Source organism: Lepisosteus oculatus, chromosome 8 (assembly GCF_040954835.1).
Source record: "Lepisosteus oculatus isolate fLepOcu1 chromosome 8, fLepOcu1.hap2, whole genome shotgun sequence".
Classification (NCBI taxonomy): domain Eukaryota; kingdom Metazoa; phylum Chordata; class Actinopteri; order Semionotiformes; family Lepisosteidae; genus Lepisosteus; species Lepisosteus oculatus.
The window spans coordinates 11,763,841-11,783,389 of record NC_090703.1 but is presented as its reverse complement, the minus strand read 5'-3'; the positions used below and the strand labels follow the sequence as shown (position 1 = coordinate 11,783,389).

The 19,549-nt window shown below is 39.1% G+C and overlaps 1 protein-coding gene across 15 annotated transcripts; it reads right to left on the bottom strand.

The window, feature by feature from the left end:
- Positions 1-494: 494 nt before the first annotated feature.
- slc25a29l (solute carrier family 25 member 29-like) lies at positions 495-16,547 on the bottom strand. Of its 15 annotated transcripts, none has more exons than XM_015350472.2 (6): positions 16,130-16,174; positions 9,245-9,288; positions 8,234-8,271; positions 7,243-7,318; positions 6,816-6,899; positions 495-3,678 (listed from the first exon to the last, which is right to left on the bottom strand). In XM_015350472.2, exon 6 carries the CDS (start codon positions 3,676-3,678, stop codon positions 2,920-2,922), a length of 759 nt encoding a protein of 252 aa, XP_015205958.1. In that variant the 5' UTR covers positions 6,816-6,899; positions 7,243-7,318; positions 8,234-8,271; positions 9,245-9,288; positions 16,130-16,174; the 3' UTR covers positions 495-2,919. The 15 variants fall into 15 exon arrangements, with proteins under 15 accessions (XP_015205958.1, XP_015205960.1, XP_015205950.1 ...); XM_015350474.2 differs by having other exon boundaries at positions 7,243-7,277; XM_015350464.2 differs by having other exon boundaries at positions 7,243-8,271.
- Positions 16,548-19,549: the final 3,002 nt, after the last annotated feature.

Sequence of the window (19,549 nt, the reverse complement as noted above, 5' to 3'; positions counted from 1 at the left end):
TACTGTTGTATTCTTCATTCCATGTCCTCTTCTTGATTACCATAGTTCAATACTGCGTTTCAAAAAATGCAGTGTGATTTGCTGGGGAAATCCCAGCAACAAGGTCATCTAGGCACATGGAACTGTAACTGTGTGTGGGTATCGGACAGAAAGGAATTGTTTGCAAGGAATGTAGGTTCTCTGGCTCCCGAGACCAGCCTGGATCTCATTTCCAAGCAAATTGGAACATCTTTTTTTTAGAGCTTTACCTACACGTTCCTGTGCTTTAAATGTGCAACATTCTCACACGGTCGAGATACGTTACAATTAAAAAACAGTGCTCTCTTTGAATTTTGGGCTACTTGGAAGCGTCAACCTTATTTAATATTTAAAAGCTTTAAGACTCAATGATGCTACAATGGTTTTGAAAATATTGCAGCTCTAAAAATAGCACAAGGTTTGTTTCCTTATATCTGACACTGTGCACTTTCAATAATTTAAGTCATAAAAGCAAATCAGTTCAGAAACAATTTTCCATTTTATTTCACCTTTTTTACCTGGGCTTTATACAATACTTTGGTACAAGGCGTTTTAAACTTTTAGTACATTGTCATTCTTGCCAAACATTCAATGTCCATGAACAAAATCCAACTGAGATGCATGTACAGTATCAGTGGTCTCCCCGTATCAATTCAGCCCACTGGAATTATTGCAATTTTAAAAACATTAAAAAGGGTTAAAATAAACTATCCCCACAGTAACAGGAGACCAGAACTCTTAAATTCAAAAATCACAGTTCAAAAGTGCTAGTACATTTAACAGCTGATTTTGAAAAATATACGCTCTATTGTTTTTACAGCTTCTTCCCTTACAATTACCCTTAAATATATAAAAGCAGCACACGCACACAAACAGAAGTTGACCACTTGGACATATTGCACCTTTCCCTGAACCACATATAGTCCAGAGAATTTCATCCTTCAATCAACTATCAACCACAGACCCCACTGTATAGCATCCACATACTCGACAGTAACTAACTGCAGTGGCCTCTGATTCTACAGAGAACAATCTGAATCCTTTTAATTTCACAGTTGCAGCCTTGATGGTCTGGATTCAATTCCAGTTTTAACCCCAACCAAAAAGGCAGAAATATCAAAGGGAAATAAATTGAAAAGCTTTGTATAATATTAAATTCTGTTTTTGTTTATATAACAAAAACATTGTAACTTAGCATTCTTCTCAAACCATGTACCTAAACCAGAACTCTCATGTATGTATGTATTCTTTACATAGTTCATCGAACTACATAAAAGATACAATGCTTGAATTCTATATAGTTATAGTCTTAACTATAATTTTGAAAAAAGTGATGATAGTCCTCAACCTGATATTTACAATATACAACACACTGATCAATATTTTTAAAGAGCACCATTCATTACATTGTGTGAAATTGGTAATTTTACCATGGTATATTGTCTCCAATTAGAAAAAAAGCAGAGCTAGAACTCAAGGGCAACTGAAGTATGGCTGTTGTGAGTTTGTTTCAATGGTAACATTCAACTTGTAAAATGCGCCAGTGTCTATATCAGTGTGCGCCTCTTTGGGAGAGCCGCCAATATTGAGACAACTACCCACATCCATAGTATATGGACAGAAACAAAGATGCAGGTCTAGATAGTGAAAGTCAGAATCCTAGGATAATTTTTTATACCTTTGCACATAGTTTAACAGGATATACAATTCCAGAGACTTTCAAACAATTCTGAGATTTTTAGTTATGAATGTCTTATTTTTGCAGTTCAACTGTGGTTTTGAAGGTTGTTGTTTTTTTACAGTTAAATACAGAGAAACAGAACTCAATGATAGTTTCTTGCTCCCACTTTAGACCAAACCCAACCCAGGAATGCATACTCCTGGGAGCAATGAAATTCCATTAAAACACTAAATGTTGTTCAAGAGGGGACTAATTTGATAATACTTTACCAGAAAAAGTGGAATTGTGATCATTGCAAAGCATGAGTAAGAAACAGCTGGGACTGAGGAATGCAGTATATGGACATGGATGAGAACTGTAGAGATTTCTGGAAAGCTAAACTCAAATCCTTTAAAATTCAAGCACAATTTTAACAATGCCTTTAAGAGACATTTCAGCCCCTGTACTGTTACCATGTGACCACTGTGGCATAAATGGGCAAATGAAGTCTATTCAGATTACACTGCCCTGAGCTGGGGAGTGAGTGCCTGACTTAATAGAGCATTCATACATAAAAATGTACAAAGTGGTGTTTAATTGCATCCGTCAGATGAAATGGAACAAAATAAAAATGCAGTCACTTGAGCCTGCTCAACACTGCACATTTTGTCGGAGGGGAGCTTTCCAAGTCAAGTATCTGGGGGAACTACTAGGATTCCTTCATGCTGCATTAGTGGAATTTTAGAGTGTGATAAAAGAGGAACTACATATGTGATATTTCCTAATATTTTGTCTTTTCAGAAAAAATACATTTAAAGTAACACCTTATAGCTGCTTTGTAGCTAAGAGTTTTTGACTAGATTACTTTTCTTCTTAATAGAAGAAAGAATGCAACATTGATAAAAGAACAGGCAGAGAACACTGAAATACCTGTATACAAGCTGGGGCTGGCTTTTGTTTTCCAGTAAATTGTTTATATTCTAAATAAGGCAAAAATAGAAAAAAAACTTTCAAAATGAGATGAGAACTATGAATAAAAAAAAGGCTGCTTTATATGGGAAACAAAAGCAACAAAGGAGAGACTATTTACATCACCATTTCACTCCCCATTTGCACTTTATAAAAATAGACTCCATCAAAAAGCCATTAGTTGGGTAAAAGCTCTGGAGGTCAGCCTGGCTAGCGCAGCTCGTGGAAGGGGCTCGATGTGGTGTTGGAGAGGGCCAGGACGGGGGCGCCAGTCACAGGCTTGAGGGCTGCTGCTGCTGCTGCTGTAGGGCGGGAGCCGGCTCGCAGTCCTTCAGCCCCTCGTCCTCTCCCCTCATGTACATGAGGAACAGAGTCACAGTGGCGAACGTGGCGGCGTTGACGGGGAAGGCGCGCAGCAGAGTGGAGGTGAGCCCTCGCGTGAACACCCTCCAGCCTTCTTTCTGCCAGCTCTGGCGCACGCAGTCCGCAATGCCGTTGTACTGGTTGACCCCCCCGACCCCGTCGGCCTGCAGTCGGGACTTGATCACGTCAGCAGGGTAGGTGGAGAGCCAGGAGGCGATGCCTGACATGCCTCCGGCGAATAGCAGCTTAGGGATCATGAAACGGTCTTCGGGCTCACAGCCCAGGGACCGCGTCAGGATGTCGTAAGTGAGGAAGTAGAACCCGAAGGCTGGGGTCTCTCGGATCAATGTGGTAAGCATGCCCCGGTTGATGCCCCGTACCCCCTCCTTCTTGTAGATCCTCACCAGGCAGTCCAGGGAATTCTTGTACAGGCGCTTCTTGGACTTCTTCTCTCCCGTGCCCTGCAGTTGCATGCGAGTCTTGGCTAGTTCCATCGGACAGCAGATGATGCACTGGATAGCCCCCGCTGCTGAGCCAGCCAGAAACTGGTTCAGCGGGGTGTCCTGGCCCAGCCGCCGCATTGCATTACCTTGCACACCAAACACAATGGCGTTGATGAAGGTCAGCCCCATCATGGGTGAGCCAATGCCTTTGTACAGCCCAAACATCTGTAGACACACAGGGGGAGGGGATGAGTGAGGGGAAAAAACATACAGTATTATTTGAATGCAAATTAATAAACTGGATCTTGTAGTCTTGTTATACCGTTATATTTTTGGAATTTTGCTTAACCTGACTAAACTTACAGTACATGGAGCCTTAAGATTCTCTGTATCAGACTGACTCAAGTCCATTCCATTACTGCATACTTGTTTTAGGACTTCTATTAGTTCTACTAAATAGAACTATTTAGTTCTGGACAAGTATGGCCTTACTTTCAGAACTATTCCATTAGCTATCTTATGATTCACTTGTGTTTAGCAGAAATTAATTAATAATCAATAAGGTTGTCAGTGATTTTATGGATCAAACTGAATAAGCTACTGTCTGCTGATATTGAATATTGTTTTCACACTCAATTTACTATAACAAAAGCATTGCCGTTCTTCAGCAGAACAGAGAACTGACGATCATTAATTCCAAAACTTAATTTACCTTATAATTAATGTAAACTTAGTGCTCCTATTAACAATAGAGGAATGTGAAATATACATAGTGATGTCCTACAAACTCAAAATAAATCTGGAGCAGTAAAGATCCCCTTTCCTTCCTAGTAATTAAATCTTCCCTTATAAAACCAAATCTATAAGTTTACAATGTGCATCATATTCAAGCGATATTATATAAAAGTATTAAGTCGTATTAAAACTTTTAAGATGTGAAAAAAATATTTGCTTTCAGAACAAATCCAACTCATTCCTTGAAATGTGGGTGCCTTTTCAAAGCTGACAACAAATGCGATTCAGCAAGACGCCCAGTCTTCAGATTATCTGTGAGTTTCTAAAGGTCAGGTTGTAAATGGGAAGCAGTTTCTAGTGTGATCTCTTTCACAGCTTGTCATAAATATCCTTCTATTCAAGTGATTTTAAGCACTGTTTGAATGATAGTATAGCCTATTTTCTTTGCATTCCAGACTTTTCTCTCAAAATCAGTCAAAGACCATGAATACATCCACAAATACGTTGATAAGATATACAATAGATCAGTCCAAAAACAACAGCACATTTCAAACTGGGGGATGATAAAGATAAAGTTTTAGCATAAGTACAATTTGTTGCAAAATAGTTTCCTCTATAAATATCACAGTCTATTTGCATCCTTACGTTCAAACAGGATCCTATAGCATGGCTCATATGACATCTGGTGTGCCCCCTGCTTCTTTCACTATGAGGCCACCACTCCTGCCTCTACCCTTCTGCCAATCATCACAGCAAGGTCCTTAAACCACAGCTGAGCAGAGACCTCACTTACAGGAAGCCATGCTGTCAGGGCCACAGCTCAGGTAAATCTAGGTCATAGGATACATGAAGAGGAGTCCAAATACATAGCAAACAAACAGATTATGCAAATCTTAGTTGGGATGTTCAACTATATGATGTTAGGGTTAGGAGCAAATCTAATGCAGAAAATGCAACACTTCAGATTTTAAAAACTTTGATTTTTACATATAAACAATGGCCCAAGTTTGTTAATGTACAACTATCCAACAATTAATCCAATACAGACAGGAGGTTCAGTTAGTCTTTAAAAAACTAAAATACCCCAAAAGGTTTATACAGACCTCAAGGTGTTAAGTTAAAAAGGTCACCTTCTCCTGTAACTATGATGCACAATCCCAGTCCAGGAGGGCTCCTGTTCTACCTCCAGTCTGAAGACCATAATTGAGTTAATCACTAACTTAACTGGACCCATTTAACACTTTTCCATGGCCTTCAGCTGTTGTTGATTTAAAGAGACCTAGAAAACCTCCTGGAATCTGACCCTTGAGGTCTGAAGGTGGGCACCACTGCCCCATAAGTTTCAAAAATCAGCCTCCTACTACTCACTGACCAGTCCATAATTATCCAGCTCAGGAGAGGAGGTCAGAGGTTGGAAAGTACTTTGCAGTTTTAGGCAGCGTCCCATTTACATCAAACAGTATTTCAAATGGTTGACACTGTACTTTTCAGCTTACTGTATCATGTACATTCTCCTAGAGGCTTCTCGGATTTCTTCACAGCTAAGAGCAAGTGCCCTGTGACTCGCATTTCAGTCACACAGAAACATAAGATGTGATCCAAGACCAGCATATGGCCCCCCCTAACTACAAAGGCTTACAAGGAGAAAATCAAAAAAAGGACAATTTGAAATAATGCTGCACTAAGACAGTCAGTCAATGTATTCCTCACAATCCTTTGACAACAATACAGGATCTATTCGATAAATGTTTGTGTAGTAGAAAAGAGCATAGCTGCTCAACTCTGGCTCTGCTTTATCAGTCAGACTCATCTCCATCACCAATTTTTTAATCGGAGTATTAAAACAATAGAATTACAATTACTTCTTAGCTATGTGATTCTATTGTGGTCTCTACACAGCCACATAAAGAAAATGAACACACACCAGGGTAGGTAACATCTAGCAAATATTACATTAACTTTTTATTTAGCACCTTATTAAGATCTTATTAATAATTAAGATTATTAAGAAAGAGATGGCTGGCATTAAACACTTTTATTAATTCAATTAAATCAGTTCTCAAAAGAACAAAAAAACAATTAAAGGAGGTACTCATGGATCTATAATATGCAATAGCTGAGAAATGCAATAATTCATATTTAATAAAATGGGCTGCCAAGCACAGTAACTATGTTTACTTGACAGGTGACCAAAGCCCATCTAGATATTGAAAGTACATATTTTTTCCAGCTTCAGTAAGTCTATAGTGTTTATCCATACTGCACTCTCCCCACTGGAACCAAGCCTGGTGTCTCTTCTGTCTTTGCTGTGCTCCCTGCAGTCACACAAGCCCATAAATCACAAGATACAGTAGATCACGTTCCTATCAGGGCCGTTATAACATTCTCACATTCTAACCTTCTGTGGCAATCTAATGCTTTAATGCTCTGATCCCAACTTAGCAACAAATACAAGACCAAATTCTGCACAAAAGAAAATATACAGTTTCTGCAAAACAACTTTACATCCTCACTCCTTATTAATTCAGTCTTTCTTAGACTTTAGTAGGAGGACAGAAGTCAAAACAAAGAATATACAAAGAAAAAATGGAATTAATACTCTGGAAAAAAAATATTTTCATACTTACAGACTCCTGTCTTATAATAGACTGGAAACAGTGAAAAGTCCCCCGATACAGAGGCTTGTCAACATTCTGAACCTGGAGTCTAACCTGCAAAATAAAGAGCCCTGTGTTAGTAAAGAATCAGCCAAGGGAGAACAACGCCTTTTTACAACCAGCACTTCAATTTGTCACAAGGACTGAAACTATTTTTTCTAAGCAACTTAGCAGAGAAAAAAAAAATCAGAAATGAGTCAATATCTAGGCTTAAAATGAAGTGAATGTGGATGGAATCTAAGATGTCCTTTAAAAAAAAGTGAGGTTCTTAGTTTTATTTAACTGAAACAGGTTTATGGGTTGTAACTACTTCTGGGTCTTGTGTGTTTGGTTTTTGTTTTTTGGCCACACAATCAAGACTGAGAGAAACAGAAGGATTGACCTTGACTGTACTTACTAGGTTACACTCCCGTGAAGAGGTTTATCCCTCATCTACAACAAAGTAACACTTTTGCTGTTAACGAAGACAGCCCCTGGCTCAGAGATAAAGGCAGTTAAAGGCAAAAAAGCAAAATGGGACAAAAATAAAATAAACATGATACATTGCATCAGTAGGTCAAGGAATACGCCTGATCCAGTTTTAATTTCTACTCTCAAGCTAGGTACAATTCTTAACCTTGGCTTTTTTAAGAAAAGCAACAAGGTTGCAATTTCGTTGGCGCTACATCATTACACCTCCATGTACACCAGTCTCTACCCTCAGTCTGGGGATTGCAACATGAATTTCTGTGGCTCTGCTCAGCTGGAGGAAGGCATCCTATGAAAGTTAAATATTTCAGGACGGTACCGTCCCAGTTCAAGTATTCCAGCATCAGATTGCCTAAGGAACACAACATCAGAATCATTAAGCTTTCAGTGAGCTCATCACTTAAAACTGCCGAAATGCAGTGTATTGGGTTGTAATAAAACCACACTGAAGTGAGGTGTTTTATTTCTCTTCTTAACTTAAAGAGCTTATGTTCACCTGGAGCACATTCATCTAATGTATTGTTATACTTAGTACCATAAATACTAACAGCCCCTTTGACCCCTTGCTCATACACCACGTGCTTAACAAAACCCCAGACTGAGGAAGAAGAGAATAGGAAAACACTCCTCATAGCTGCCAGTCAGCAGAACAAAGCAGTCCTAAGTGGACCTAGAAACTGAACTAGTGCCTTTAACAGCCCTGCAGAACTCAGCACTTTCACAACAAAAACTAGTTATTTCGGGAGAGCTTTAGAATCTGCATTTTTAAACCACAGGTACAGCTATAAATGTGGCGTTGTCAAAGATTTCTATATTATATTTAGTTTTTTTTTTTAATGTTTTTGCCTCATAGCATTTCGCCTTTAAAATTTCTGTACAAAAAACAAACAAAATACTCTGTTATTTAAAATTAATTTTACCGGAAAGTCTGGTGGGGCATCTTGTATACAGAGGAGTCCTGGAGTTAACAAAACATAACATTCAAAAATACAGACCCCTAAAAATGTTAAGAGAAATAGAGAAGACAAAGTAGCGCACTTGCACTAAACTTTTCAACAACAGATAGTGAAGTGGCATCTGCTAATGGTAAATTTACACATAGTGCAGTTTGCATGTTAGTTGGCTGGTTATTCCTGGGAGGACAAGGGAGGGTATTAGGAAGAAGACCTTTAGGTATATTGCTTGGTTCTTTAAACAAGCTGATTAACTGTTTTCACTGTAACTCACATGATAACTTTACCATGCAGTTATTGTCTAGGCATCTGAATTATACAGTATATACATAATATGATATTAAGTGCTGTAATATAAGACGCATTCCATTATGTTCACCAGTTCAGAGAAGCTTGTGTCATAGCTATTAAGGGACTGCATGCAGTATAATATTGTTTAATAAAACAGAAACCGCTCATATTGTGAAAATTATACCAGACCTTGACCTCAACAGTGTTTTTGTTAATGTATAATAAAAAGAGAATATTGCTTTTCTATGCGAGACATTCTTATTATATGACATGAGCACAGTAAACCATCACAAAACCGTCTATAAGATGAAGTAACTGTTCTACAAAGTAGCTGTGCTAACATTCAGCCTATGGCCAAAAGACAAGAGTCAATGTCAATACTTCAGAATAGCATCCGAGTGCTTTTGATTTTTATTTGGTTCAATTTGGAAAGCAAGCATTCATTTCTTTCAGATAATTTTTAGAGTTCACATACAATATAAGGCTAATTGACATTTCTAGCTCTATTAAGGCATGCTTCCTGCAATCATATATCCACATGTAAAGAAATACAACAGATTCTTCACTGACCTAATAAGGGAGAAAATGTTATTTTTATTTAATTCTGGAAATGTTTCATAGAACATAGTTACACAGATACTATAAAATTTAAATCCAGGTAATCAAACATTTAGGTTTTGAACCCACCTTGACAGTGTCAAACGGGTGTCCTACTATGACACCAGCAGAACCTGAAACAGAACAGAAGAGAAACCATTAATTGTACACTGGTCGGTATGCACGCAGACTACCCACAATACCATTTTATAGGTTTGAGGGTAGGTGCATCTCTCTCTTCTTCTTACAAATAAAATGATAACCTTTATTTATGAATCACCATTGTAGAACACTATAAATAGTGACAAGAAAAATATAAAAAAAACAAGTAAAAAAATGAACTTAAAAGTTTTAAGTTTAGATATGAAAATAGTCAAAGATTTTGCCTCTTGAGTTGGATGAAGAGCATTTCTAAAACAAAAGAGCTGTGACAGAGAAATCAGTCACCAAACGTCCAACATCTAGGTCTAGGTACAGTGAGCAAAGGACCAGCCTCAACTGAGCAGAGCCTACGGAAGGCTGCATAAACATGGTGGACCCAAATGATTTAGAGCCTTAAAAGGCAGTTGACAAGATCTTACATTAAATATGTGACTTTAGTGGCAACCAACAGAGATTTAAAATGTAGGAGTGATATGCCAGGGTCTGGTGAGTTAGAAGTAGAGCTGCAGAGTTTTGGACGTATTGCACCTTACTGGGTTTTAACGTAAATCTGAGTATTATTCACATAACAAGGAAACTGAAGACCGTGTTTGCATATAAATAATAAAAAGCTTTGGGCCCAAAGACCAAACCCTGTTGTGGCACACGATATTTAAGTGGGGCCATGCAGGAGTTATGAGGACCAAAAAAAAACAAAAAAACTATGAGGAACAAAAAGCTGCCTGCCAGTCAGATATGAGGAGAACCTGTTAAAAGCACAGTCATTGATAGACAAGTATGAGCAACACTGATTGATTTACTGTATTAAAAGCAGCACTAAGATCAAGCAGCATACGAATATTTATAGCCCTTTAGTCAGACACAAGAAAATCATTCCCAGCCCTGATCAGAACACTCTCACTGCTATGATTACTGAAAAAACAGGACTGGAATGGTTCAAACAAATCATTAGCTATCATGTGAGCCTGTAATTGATGTGTAACCACAAGTTCTAAAACCTTACATAGAAATGGTAAATTAGAAGTTGGTCTGTAGTTCATCATTGAAATAATATGATCTAAACCAGGTTCTTTAGTATTTGAGAGATTCTACAGTAAAGGGCCTGAACTATGTCAAGTGAACTTGGTCAAGCACAGGGTACAAAATGCCACAGAAAGATGAACAGGATAAGACTAGGGTTGGAAGGTGCCTGTAGCCTGGATAACCTCATATCACCCCACTGCAGAAGTCTACTACAACTAGTCCCTGTTTTTTACTCATTGATAATTATCAGAGTATCAAAGTACAGCAGTGGATGTTGCATATGGAGTAGCCTTGCTATAAAGAAGTACTAGTTTATGTCCAGCGGCATCTGGGGTGCCAATGCTTTACTTTAAGATATAGAAAGACACCCATTTACAGAATCATACAAAAAAATCTTGCCTCGTCTTAATGGCCTAAAAACAATGGGGAGTGAAGATTAAAGAAATACGGTCTGGAGTTGGTGACATTCGTGGTTTGCGTGCAAACTGGGCGTTATCTGAAGTTACTTGGAAAACAGACAAAGGATACATGGGCCTCAGTCATTTACTCTGTTGTGTAACATGTTCTCAGTGCACTTTTGAATGAATCTGAAGACTTATTTTACTAGGCTGACTCAAAGGCATGGTCCCATATAACGCTTGACATTGCTGAGAATTTTTATGCAGGGTCTTTTCATGGTGACATACCACCCAAAAACAATTTTACTGTCAAGCTTTGTCTTTTACAAATCTCTTTATTCTACCTGTATAAAATCCTCCCTCAAATTCTGGTCTTATAGTTTGCCATTGATAGGAAAGTTAATTATGATTTAGTCTGGGCTTATAGCCCCAACCCACTGTTGTCTGTTTTGAAGATGAAAGAAACCTTGGCAGCTTATGGCACCTGTGTGCCACAATGCCAGTGTCTGCACACACACTACATCTGACTTGTTTCACAAACACATCCCAGCTCCCCCACGATCACTGTGGGATCTGCTTCCAGAAGATCAGTAAATGGCTGGCATTACCACAAGCACTGAAAAGAGAAACCTGTGGGAAGTATTCTCACCTTTATATATAAAACAGGCACTGAAAACAAATGTTCAGTCTCTGTCAAAAGGTATTGTAACCCAAGTACACCAACACCCTACCATTAGCTTCACTGTGAAGCCTGAGTGGTGGCTTCACAGCTCCACGGTCACGGTTATTGTGCCAGTGTGTGAGCAAGTGCTCTAGTTCCTTCCACTTTACAGAAATATAGTGACTAGGTTTGGTGGCTCATATTCCCAATGTAAATTAAAAATAGGTTTGATTACAAGAGAAGGGCAATTGGCCCATCTAGCTTGTTTGGTTTCCAATAGTTAACCTAGTGAAGAATCTTACCTAGGCATTTTCTGAGAGAATCAACAGCATCGGCTTTGAAAACACGGTTGGGTCACTTGTTCTAGGCTCTCATAAAGCAAAAACTAATATTGTACAAATCTCCACACTTCTCCAATGGACTGATAAACTGTCCAGGCTGTCATCTGCTCTCAGGCCCTCCCTGCACTCCATGCTTCCAAGACTGGCTTGCTGTTAATGATGACTAATGGATAGTTATGTATAGGACTGACCGGGAATATCTACCTTAACCCATGCATACCTTTGCATTTCAACTAAAAGCATGATAGAAGAAAAAAAATCCAGACCTTCTACTTGCTGAACATATTTCAGATTTAAAGCAGAGTTAAACCGTCTGTGGCAAATCCTAGCATGTAGAACCGCATACACGCCCTATTCATAATTTGAAGGATTTCAGTACAAAAGAAAAAGACAATCCCTTTTATTTAGCTTCTTATATTAGATGCTCCCTACAAACATTTAGCAACTGCTAGTATTTAAAATAGGGTGTGGTATATTACCTACAAACTGTCTAATTGCATTTCCATGGCAACTGGCCTGACCGACAGGTGGGAGAGCAATGACAGGCTGCCAGAGTAGAACTAGCCTACTCCACACAGCCTCCTCAAGGACAGGCATGACAGTCAAGTACTGGAAATAGGTTTCTTCTTTGTTCACCACTACTCCTGTCTCAGTGCTCTTCAAATACTCTTGCTGAAGGATAACTCAGATCCTGGCTTCATACAGCAGAAGAAATGGATCTGGCTGGTTGTTTTTAACGCCAATAAAAAGATTTTGCAGAGAGCCACCGCATTCCCTCCCTAGTAAATCCTGCCCTATTTTATAAGGAGCTTATGAGGTGGACAGGGCACTTGAAGGGCTACTAGTGATGTAGTTAAATCCTTACTGCATTATATTATTGTAGCTATCTGAATATTTTTGGGGTACCTAATCTATGAGGAGTACCACATATGTGATAGAACAAACAGTACTACAGTCTCTGCCCACTCTGTTTCTAGAACAATTTTAAATGAAAAAAAAATGGTTTGCAGAAAAACAGCCTTCCAGGACCTGAACACTTCTTATGGGATATCTGCTAATCATCTAGAAGCTCTTTATATAATGTTTACCGAGTGTTATGCTTCTGTATGGCCTGGTTCTCTGGAACTCAAGCCTACCATTTATGAATAAATAATTAATAAAGATAGGGCATGTATCTAATCTATTCTCACCATTTGCCAATGTTTCCCAAGCCTGTAAAAATAACTGTGCCTGCAAGTATGCAAGGGGGCTCGTCCGTGCTGGCCAATTACAGACAGACTCCACCCTCAATCGGTGACCTCATCTACTGAGTTTGTAAGAGTTTTTCAGCAGATGATCAGCTGCCCTCTGCAGCAGTCTAAGAGTACGTGAATTTGAGTCACATTTGCGGTACTGTGCAATACGTACTGTACAATCTAGATGATAGGTCTTTAGGGTCAAGTTTTATTTGTACAAGAGGGAGGCACAGAATGCTACCATTGCATATTATTTGTACAGATTTAGTTTTTAAGCAATACCTAGTCATGCGATACAAAAGTACTACATCCCACAGCAAAGATCACAGCAACCTTGCCAATCTCACTGATTAAAACAGATCATGTGATTTTATATATATGGCAACACTGTGATACACCTGGCTGTGGTAGCCTACCTTCATTAAATCATGTGCACTTAGATTTAATTTAATGAGAATTAAAACATCTTTCATTTTAACACTGTTCTTAACACTGAAATGGACCATAGAATTTTAATTTGCACAAGTAGTATATCCGGTTATTCATACAGTACAATGAATGTGGACAAGCAGAAAACAGGGACTGGCTTTGATAATCAAGGAGCCAAATTATACTTGGAACAAAAAACATCTCAGAATAAAATAGGAAGCTCATACTTTGTCATTAAAGCACTTGATCCATTCACAAGCAATAAACAGCAACAAATTATAAATGACAGTAACTTGGTTGACTGTGTAAAGCATGTCTTTACCGAACAGCACAGTGCCATGGTGTATGTAGTAAAAATGTGAAAGATCTCATTGATATCTTACCAAGCGTTTGGATGTTAATTTTTCAAAATTGCAAGCTATGATCCATCCTCTTAATTTAATTACCACTCACAAAGGTAATCCAAATATCCCTTGGATATGAATAACCAGATGACTACGACATGCTTTGCTCCCGACTTGTACCTCTTGTCATGTTTGTGTAACCTTTCTCTTCTTTCTTGTACCATACCATTTTAAAATTTAACAACAGTCCATGAACTAGCCCAAATTTGACAAAGACTTGAATCACATTGTCAAAGAGGATCCCATCTTTTGCAAAGCAAAAAGACTGCTAGTAGCCTGTGCACATCTACAGGCGAGAGCAGAACGCTAACAATCACCACCATTTACAAAGAAACTCTTGAACACCTTCATTTGACCATCTAAAAATTTAACATAACGTTTACATCTAACCTGACCTATTCTATGAGATGGTGCTCACAATGGGAAGTCAGATCTAATAAACAGCTGAGAGTATGCAAAGTTTTGAAGTTAAGATACAGTCGAAGACAGCTCTGCTTGTGCTCATGTTGTATACATCTTTACATGTGTATGGGCAAGGGCAAATCTCCAGTTCTGTTCCAGCTGAATCGACCTGATCGAAAAGATAAACCTGGTATCATGAAGTCCCTGTTGAAGGGGGTATTCTACTTTTTTTTCATGGCAAATTTCACTTTTTTATATTTTAGAAACAAAAGAATAAAAACAATAAAATGGCAGAAACACGAGAAAATAAAAAAGCGAAATAGGTCATAGAGAAAGCAGGTCACACGGCGACAGCCGGGTTGTACTTTTTCCAGGACTCTTACCAGTAAACCTGCGATGCATAATTCATACGAATTCAACCCCCTTACTGAGATGTTAACGATGGGTTCCGCAGTACAACAGCCTCTTGATTTTCACTTCGACTGCTGAGTTTGCAAAGGAAACCAATCATACCGGACAAAATCCATAAATACCGGAGATGTGCATAGCGATTATTTTAGAAACACCTTAATATATGTATACATGCGTCAGTCTGCAACTCGGAGGTCCAAGAAGTTATTACGAATAAGCCTGAACTCCAGTTCTATCGCCGCGCAAACTTCCCATACATGGTAATATTTGAGCAACACAGACTGGATGCCACTGTTGCCCTTCCAACCCCTCCAATTTTCAGACACGACTGTACATTTTGATAAGGACCCCGTTCAGGAATAGGCACAATTCCAAGGCATTTCTTTAAAATAAACCCACATACATTTGGGGGGGCAGGGAGGATGAGGAGGTCCTGGCAACTTTCTCACACCAGGGAGCTCCACGATCCAGGTCTCTGCATTGTTCCTGCCAGCCCCAGGGAAAAACGCAACAAACCGGAAAAGCGTCGACTTTTAACGCTTCAGTTTTGTCTGCATCCAGCATCTGAATAAAAATCACTTCCGTATTACTATCCTCCACCACAGACCAGACTCGGTTGATTTACAGAAATACAAATGTCTGTCAGCCCAGCATATCTCCGAAAAATTAAACGTCCATCGTTCACATGGCATTTTCATAAATCTAAATCTAAGTTCATGTTTATATCGATGTTAAAAAATAACTTTTAATCTTCGATGAAGACGTGGTCACAATGCTTGTAATCCAGTACGCAACAACGCAATTTACCGATTGCGCGGTACCATCGGTAGATTGTTTAGCAGATAAGATTTTATACTTTAGTTCTTGGAGTGAATAAAAAAAAGCTCACATCATTAACTCTTCCTAAAATTCAGAGTTACAAAACTACTAAACAGTCACTTTCCTGGAAAAGGTACGTAAGCCAATGCATATACTATTAATGTATTCTACCACCCACTGAAAATTCAGGATGCAAACTCATGATCTTGCTTATTCGTCCCTCGTCATCAAATTATTATACCGTAGTACATTGCTATCTTACCTTTCTTCACAGACGAGGCACTTGGTCGCGACTTGTCACCGATATCTACTCTGTAACCGTCTCAGAAAATCCGGATATAAACTCCAGGCAAAACTGACACCATGCTAAACTTTTGACTACTTCTGAAACGTACCGCTCGTTCCCCAACAAACCTGTAAAGGGAGTTCACTGCGCCTCCCCGGACAACGTGACGGTTATGCACACTTCGATCCACTGTCGTTCGTAAAGAAAACGTGGAAAACTGACCTTATAATGTATCATGGGATCCCTAAATAAAACGCATGCGATTAATCTCACATCTGGACCAATCGCAGCGCGCTCTCTCTTTGCAAGCCCCGTGGAGAAAAAAAAAAGTCCATCATCAGCTACCCACAAATCTCACAAAGGCTGCATTCTTTTCCAGTAAAAACGTTCATATCTCAGCTTACCTCCGAGACATCCAGCTACGAAGTCCAATGCCATTCCCTTCTACAACTCGTGTATCTGACTGCTCGCAGTTTTTTTACAGACGTGAGTCTCTCTTTTCGTCCACACAGGTTGCTGCAACGCGGCGACTAGTATTGCGTTATGCGCTCCTACCGATGGGATCCCAACTTAATTCCTTCTGCGTCACCGTTTAATCCCTTACCATGGGTTTCAGTCGATAGTATTTCCCTGCACACTGCGATGGAAACTGGTGTAAAATACCCCCCTTTTTAAAAATGTTATCCCCTTATTAAATACTTTAACCGTTTCCCCTAAACCGGCGACTCAAATTAACCTCCCGCCGCCTTTCTAGCTCTTTCTATTTCTGAAACAGGAGGTATACAGAATATCCTATTATAGAGCAACCGGCCGTCCAACCGCTGAGTCGCTAGGAAGACAACTCCCCCACGTGCAGTCCTCCCCTTTCAGCCATTGGGCCTGACGTCTGAAGGCGCGCAGGCGCGTTGAGGCTCTGCAGGGAAGGGAGGACCATTGAGAAAAAAGAGCACGTCTCTCGGTTCCGTACCGGCAAGTGGTGAAGGGAGATAGTTAAATCTCGATCTATAGACGTGTTTTCGTTTTCAACTTTCAATTTTCAGATTCCTGTTTGTCAAATATCATGCATGGCAATCATGGGTATGCCACCTGATATATTGCTGCTAGCTGAAAGCTGAAACGAGAGCTCAATCCTCTTATGGTTAGGGGGGGGTTGAAGGGAGAGTTTGCACCATGTGGTTTCTGAAAACCGAAACTCTGAAACACATCGACATAAAGTGAAGTAAACAAGTGTTGTTTGGTTTGTTGTTTTTGAACACATTACTTCTGAAAGGAGTGGGTTTATCATATACGTCGGATTCGAGGAAGCTGGGTCTGCATGTTTCAGCGTATCTGAAAAACGTCGCCACAGCGGTGTTCAGCACAGAAATGCTCTTGTGCTGCCCTCTCTATACAGAGTTTCTGCTTTTTATGACTTCAGACTTACAGACTCTCGTCAGTCAACATCTGACATTCCATTCGCTCACTATCCTTGACAGCAACGCGTTCCAGGTGATGTGACCAACAAGGTTTCAACACTTCAGTGATAAATTGAGGAAAGAGGCCGGCATGTCTTTGAAAAAACAGTAGGCTACTGTGGGCTAGTAGGTACATGTGACATCCAATCTGCCTTAAGCACGTGCATAGTAAAGGTATAACTAACACGCACAAAATAAGGTAGCGCCCAATCTGTCTTCAGTGAGAAATAGGAACAGTACAGCAGGTACTGGATTGGTATTTGTTTATGTTAAAGCTGCAAGCACATGACCTTCTCCTTTCTTTTGTGATAAATCACATGGTCAGAGTCCAGCGCCATAAACTAGGCGTGAAGCGACCACTTAGATGAAGGAAAACAGAATAAGGAAGACAGTGCTAGAGCAGACAGGTTATTTAAGTTTAATCTCTTCATCTCTACAAGCGTCATTGACTGGAATATTGTCACTGGAGTAGATAAACACTAGTGACAAGTCTTAGCCTTACTAATATTAGCACATCTGACATGTTAATACGTGGCTTACGACCAACAGCCAACCACACACTCTATTCTGTTGTGAAGACTAATCTGCATGCTATTAAACACAAGCCTAGCTGACATGCAGGGTCATTGCTGGACATCAGGAAGGATACTAGTATCGTCTTAGAACACTGTGCCTGCCAAGCTGTCATGTTAAGCAGAGGTTAAATTATTTCAACTGCAAGTGTAATTGAATGGTGTGATGATGAAACAGAAAAGTTTCCAAATATATAAAATCATCTCAAATTTGTACTTTACGTGTGCAAAAATGAATAAAGATTATTTGCTGTATGTAAATCAAAAGAAAGGTTACAAAAATAGGACTTTCAGTTAATTATTGCCGTTTTTATTATAATAAGTCCTATGGATAAAAATGACCCAAATAAAGCACTTTATGTTTATTGCATAAATCATGCCTGATTATATTCATTACCTGAGCAATACTTTACATATAGTATATAAAGATTTATATACTTTTTTATTCAAAGCTGCTAATTCCGAAACAGTGTAGGTGGGGGAACACTGGTCTCTGTGATCATTAGCAGGCCTGAAATCAGCTTAAATACACATATAAGACAGTCCAGACATTGAACCTGTTCTCAATGGTTTAATGCACATTAAAGCCAAACAACATATCCACTTTGTCTGCTTCAAAAGATCAATGTAATGTGTTTTTACTATTCTTCCAGAGCAAAGTAAACAATACCAGAAATCATTTTCCCAGTGACCCAGAGTAATTGTGTGGTGAAATCTTCTCCTGAGTTCACTAGGATTCCTCCTATATATTTTGATAAGGTATCTTAATCCACAGAAAATGTGCTCTATAACCTTTGCTTTGATCCCATTACTACCTCAGTGTTACAGTTTTTCAGTTGTGATCAACAAATCATTATGGCTATGAATTGTGCCATCTTTACTTTGTAGTTTACACCTGTGCTAAAATATTTTTCATTTCATACTAACTATAGATCAATTTCAGATCTTTATGATCATAGTTTTAGAGAATATGGTAAAATCCCAAATGCAAGTCCATTTAATGAGAGATGAATTCAGCCTCAGTCTTCAGACAGTTCCATAATACTGGAAAGCCCTGGTGACTAATAATCTTATCAGGGCTACAGACTCAGGATAATTGTCTATCCTTGTTCCACTGGACCTTAGTGCTGCCTTTGACTCTGTTAATCCTTCTAAAGTGCTTAGAGGCCTATGTTGGCATGTCTGTGGTTGCTTATAATTGGTTTTGCTCCATTCATTCTGATGAAAAGCAAATAATGATAAATGGATAAACAGCCTATGACACCTCTTTAATGAATTCTGGTGTTCCACAAGGCCCAGTTCAGGGCCTCCCTCTTTTTTAGTATGTGTACGTTACCGCTTGGCCAAATCATGTGTCATTATATTATAACTTCCAGTGTTACACTGATGGCTCTCAAATATATATGCAGACTAAGACCGACAGAGATCTAGATGCCACTAATCTTATACTCTGCTTATCAAGTATTAAAATCAGGATGTAAAAAAATTGTGATACTCAATAGTGACAAGACAGAGGTGATTTTTCTGGAGATACCACATCAATTGCACAACATAGATGCCTTTAACATGGTGATCAATTGCTTAGACACTAGACCCATTGCCCAGGTGAAAACTCCTGATATTTATTTTGACCTCAGTTTGTCATTTGAGACTCATGACTTCATTTTCTCTAGATTGGACTAATGTAATGCACTGCATTCTCATTCTTCTAAGCATGGTGCCAATAGACTTTAAGATGTTCAAACTTCAGCTGCTAGAATCTTAACCAGATCCAGGTCCCAATTAAAATCATTCCTCC

What these genes read in the sequence shown, in the direction of transcription:
- slc25a29l (XM_006632243.3), bottom strand. Translation starts at nt 16,163, where the DNA reads ATGGCATTGGACTTCGTAGCTGGATGTCTCGGAG. An exon ending in ACCCGTTTGACACTGTCAAG is followed by an intron (nt 6,900 to 9,244) that starts GTGGGTTCAAAA and finishes TTTATTTTGCAG; the next exon opens with GTTAGACTCCAGGTTCAGAA. An exon ending in CTATTATAAGACAGGAGTCT is followed by an intron (nt 3,679 to 6,815) that starts GTAAGTATGAAA and finishes GTGTGTCTACAG; the next exon opens with ATGTTTGGGCTGTACAAAGG.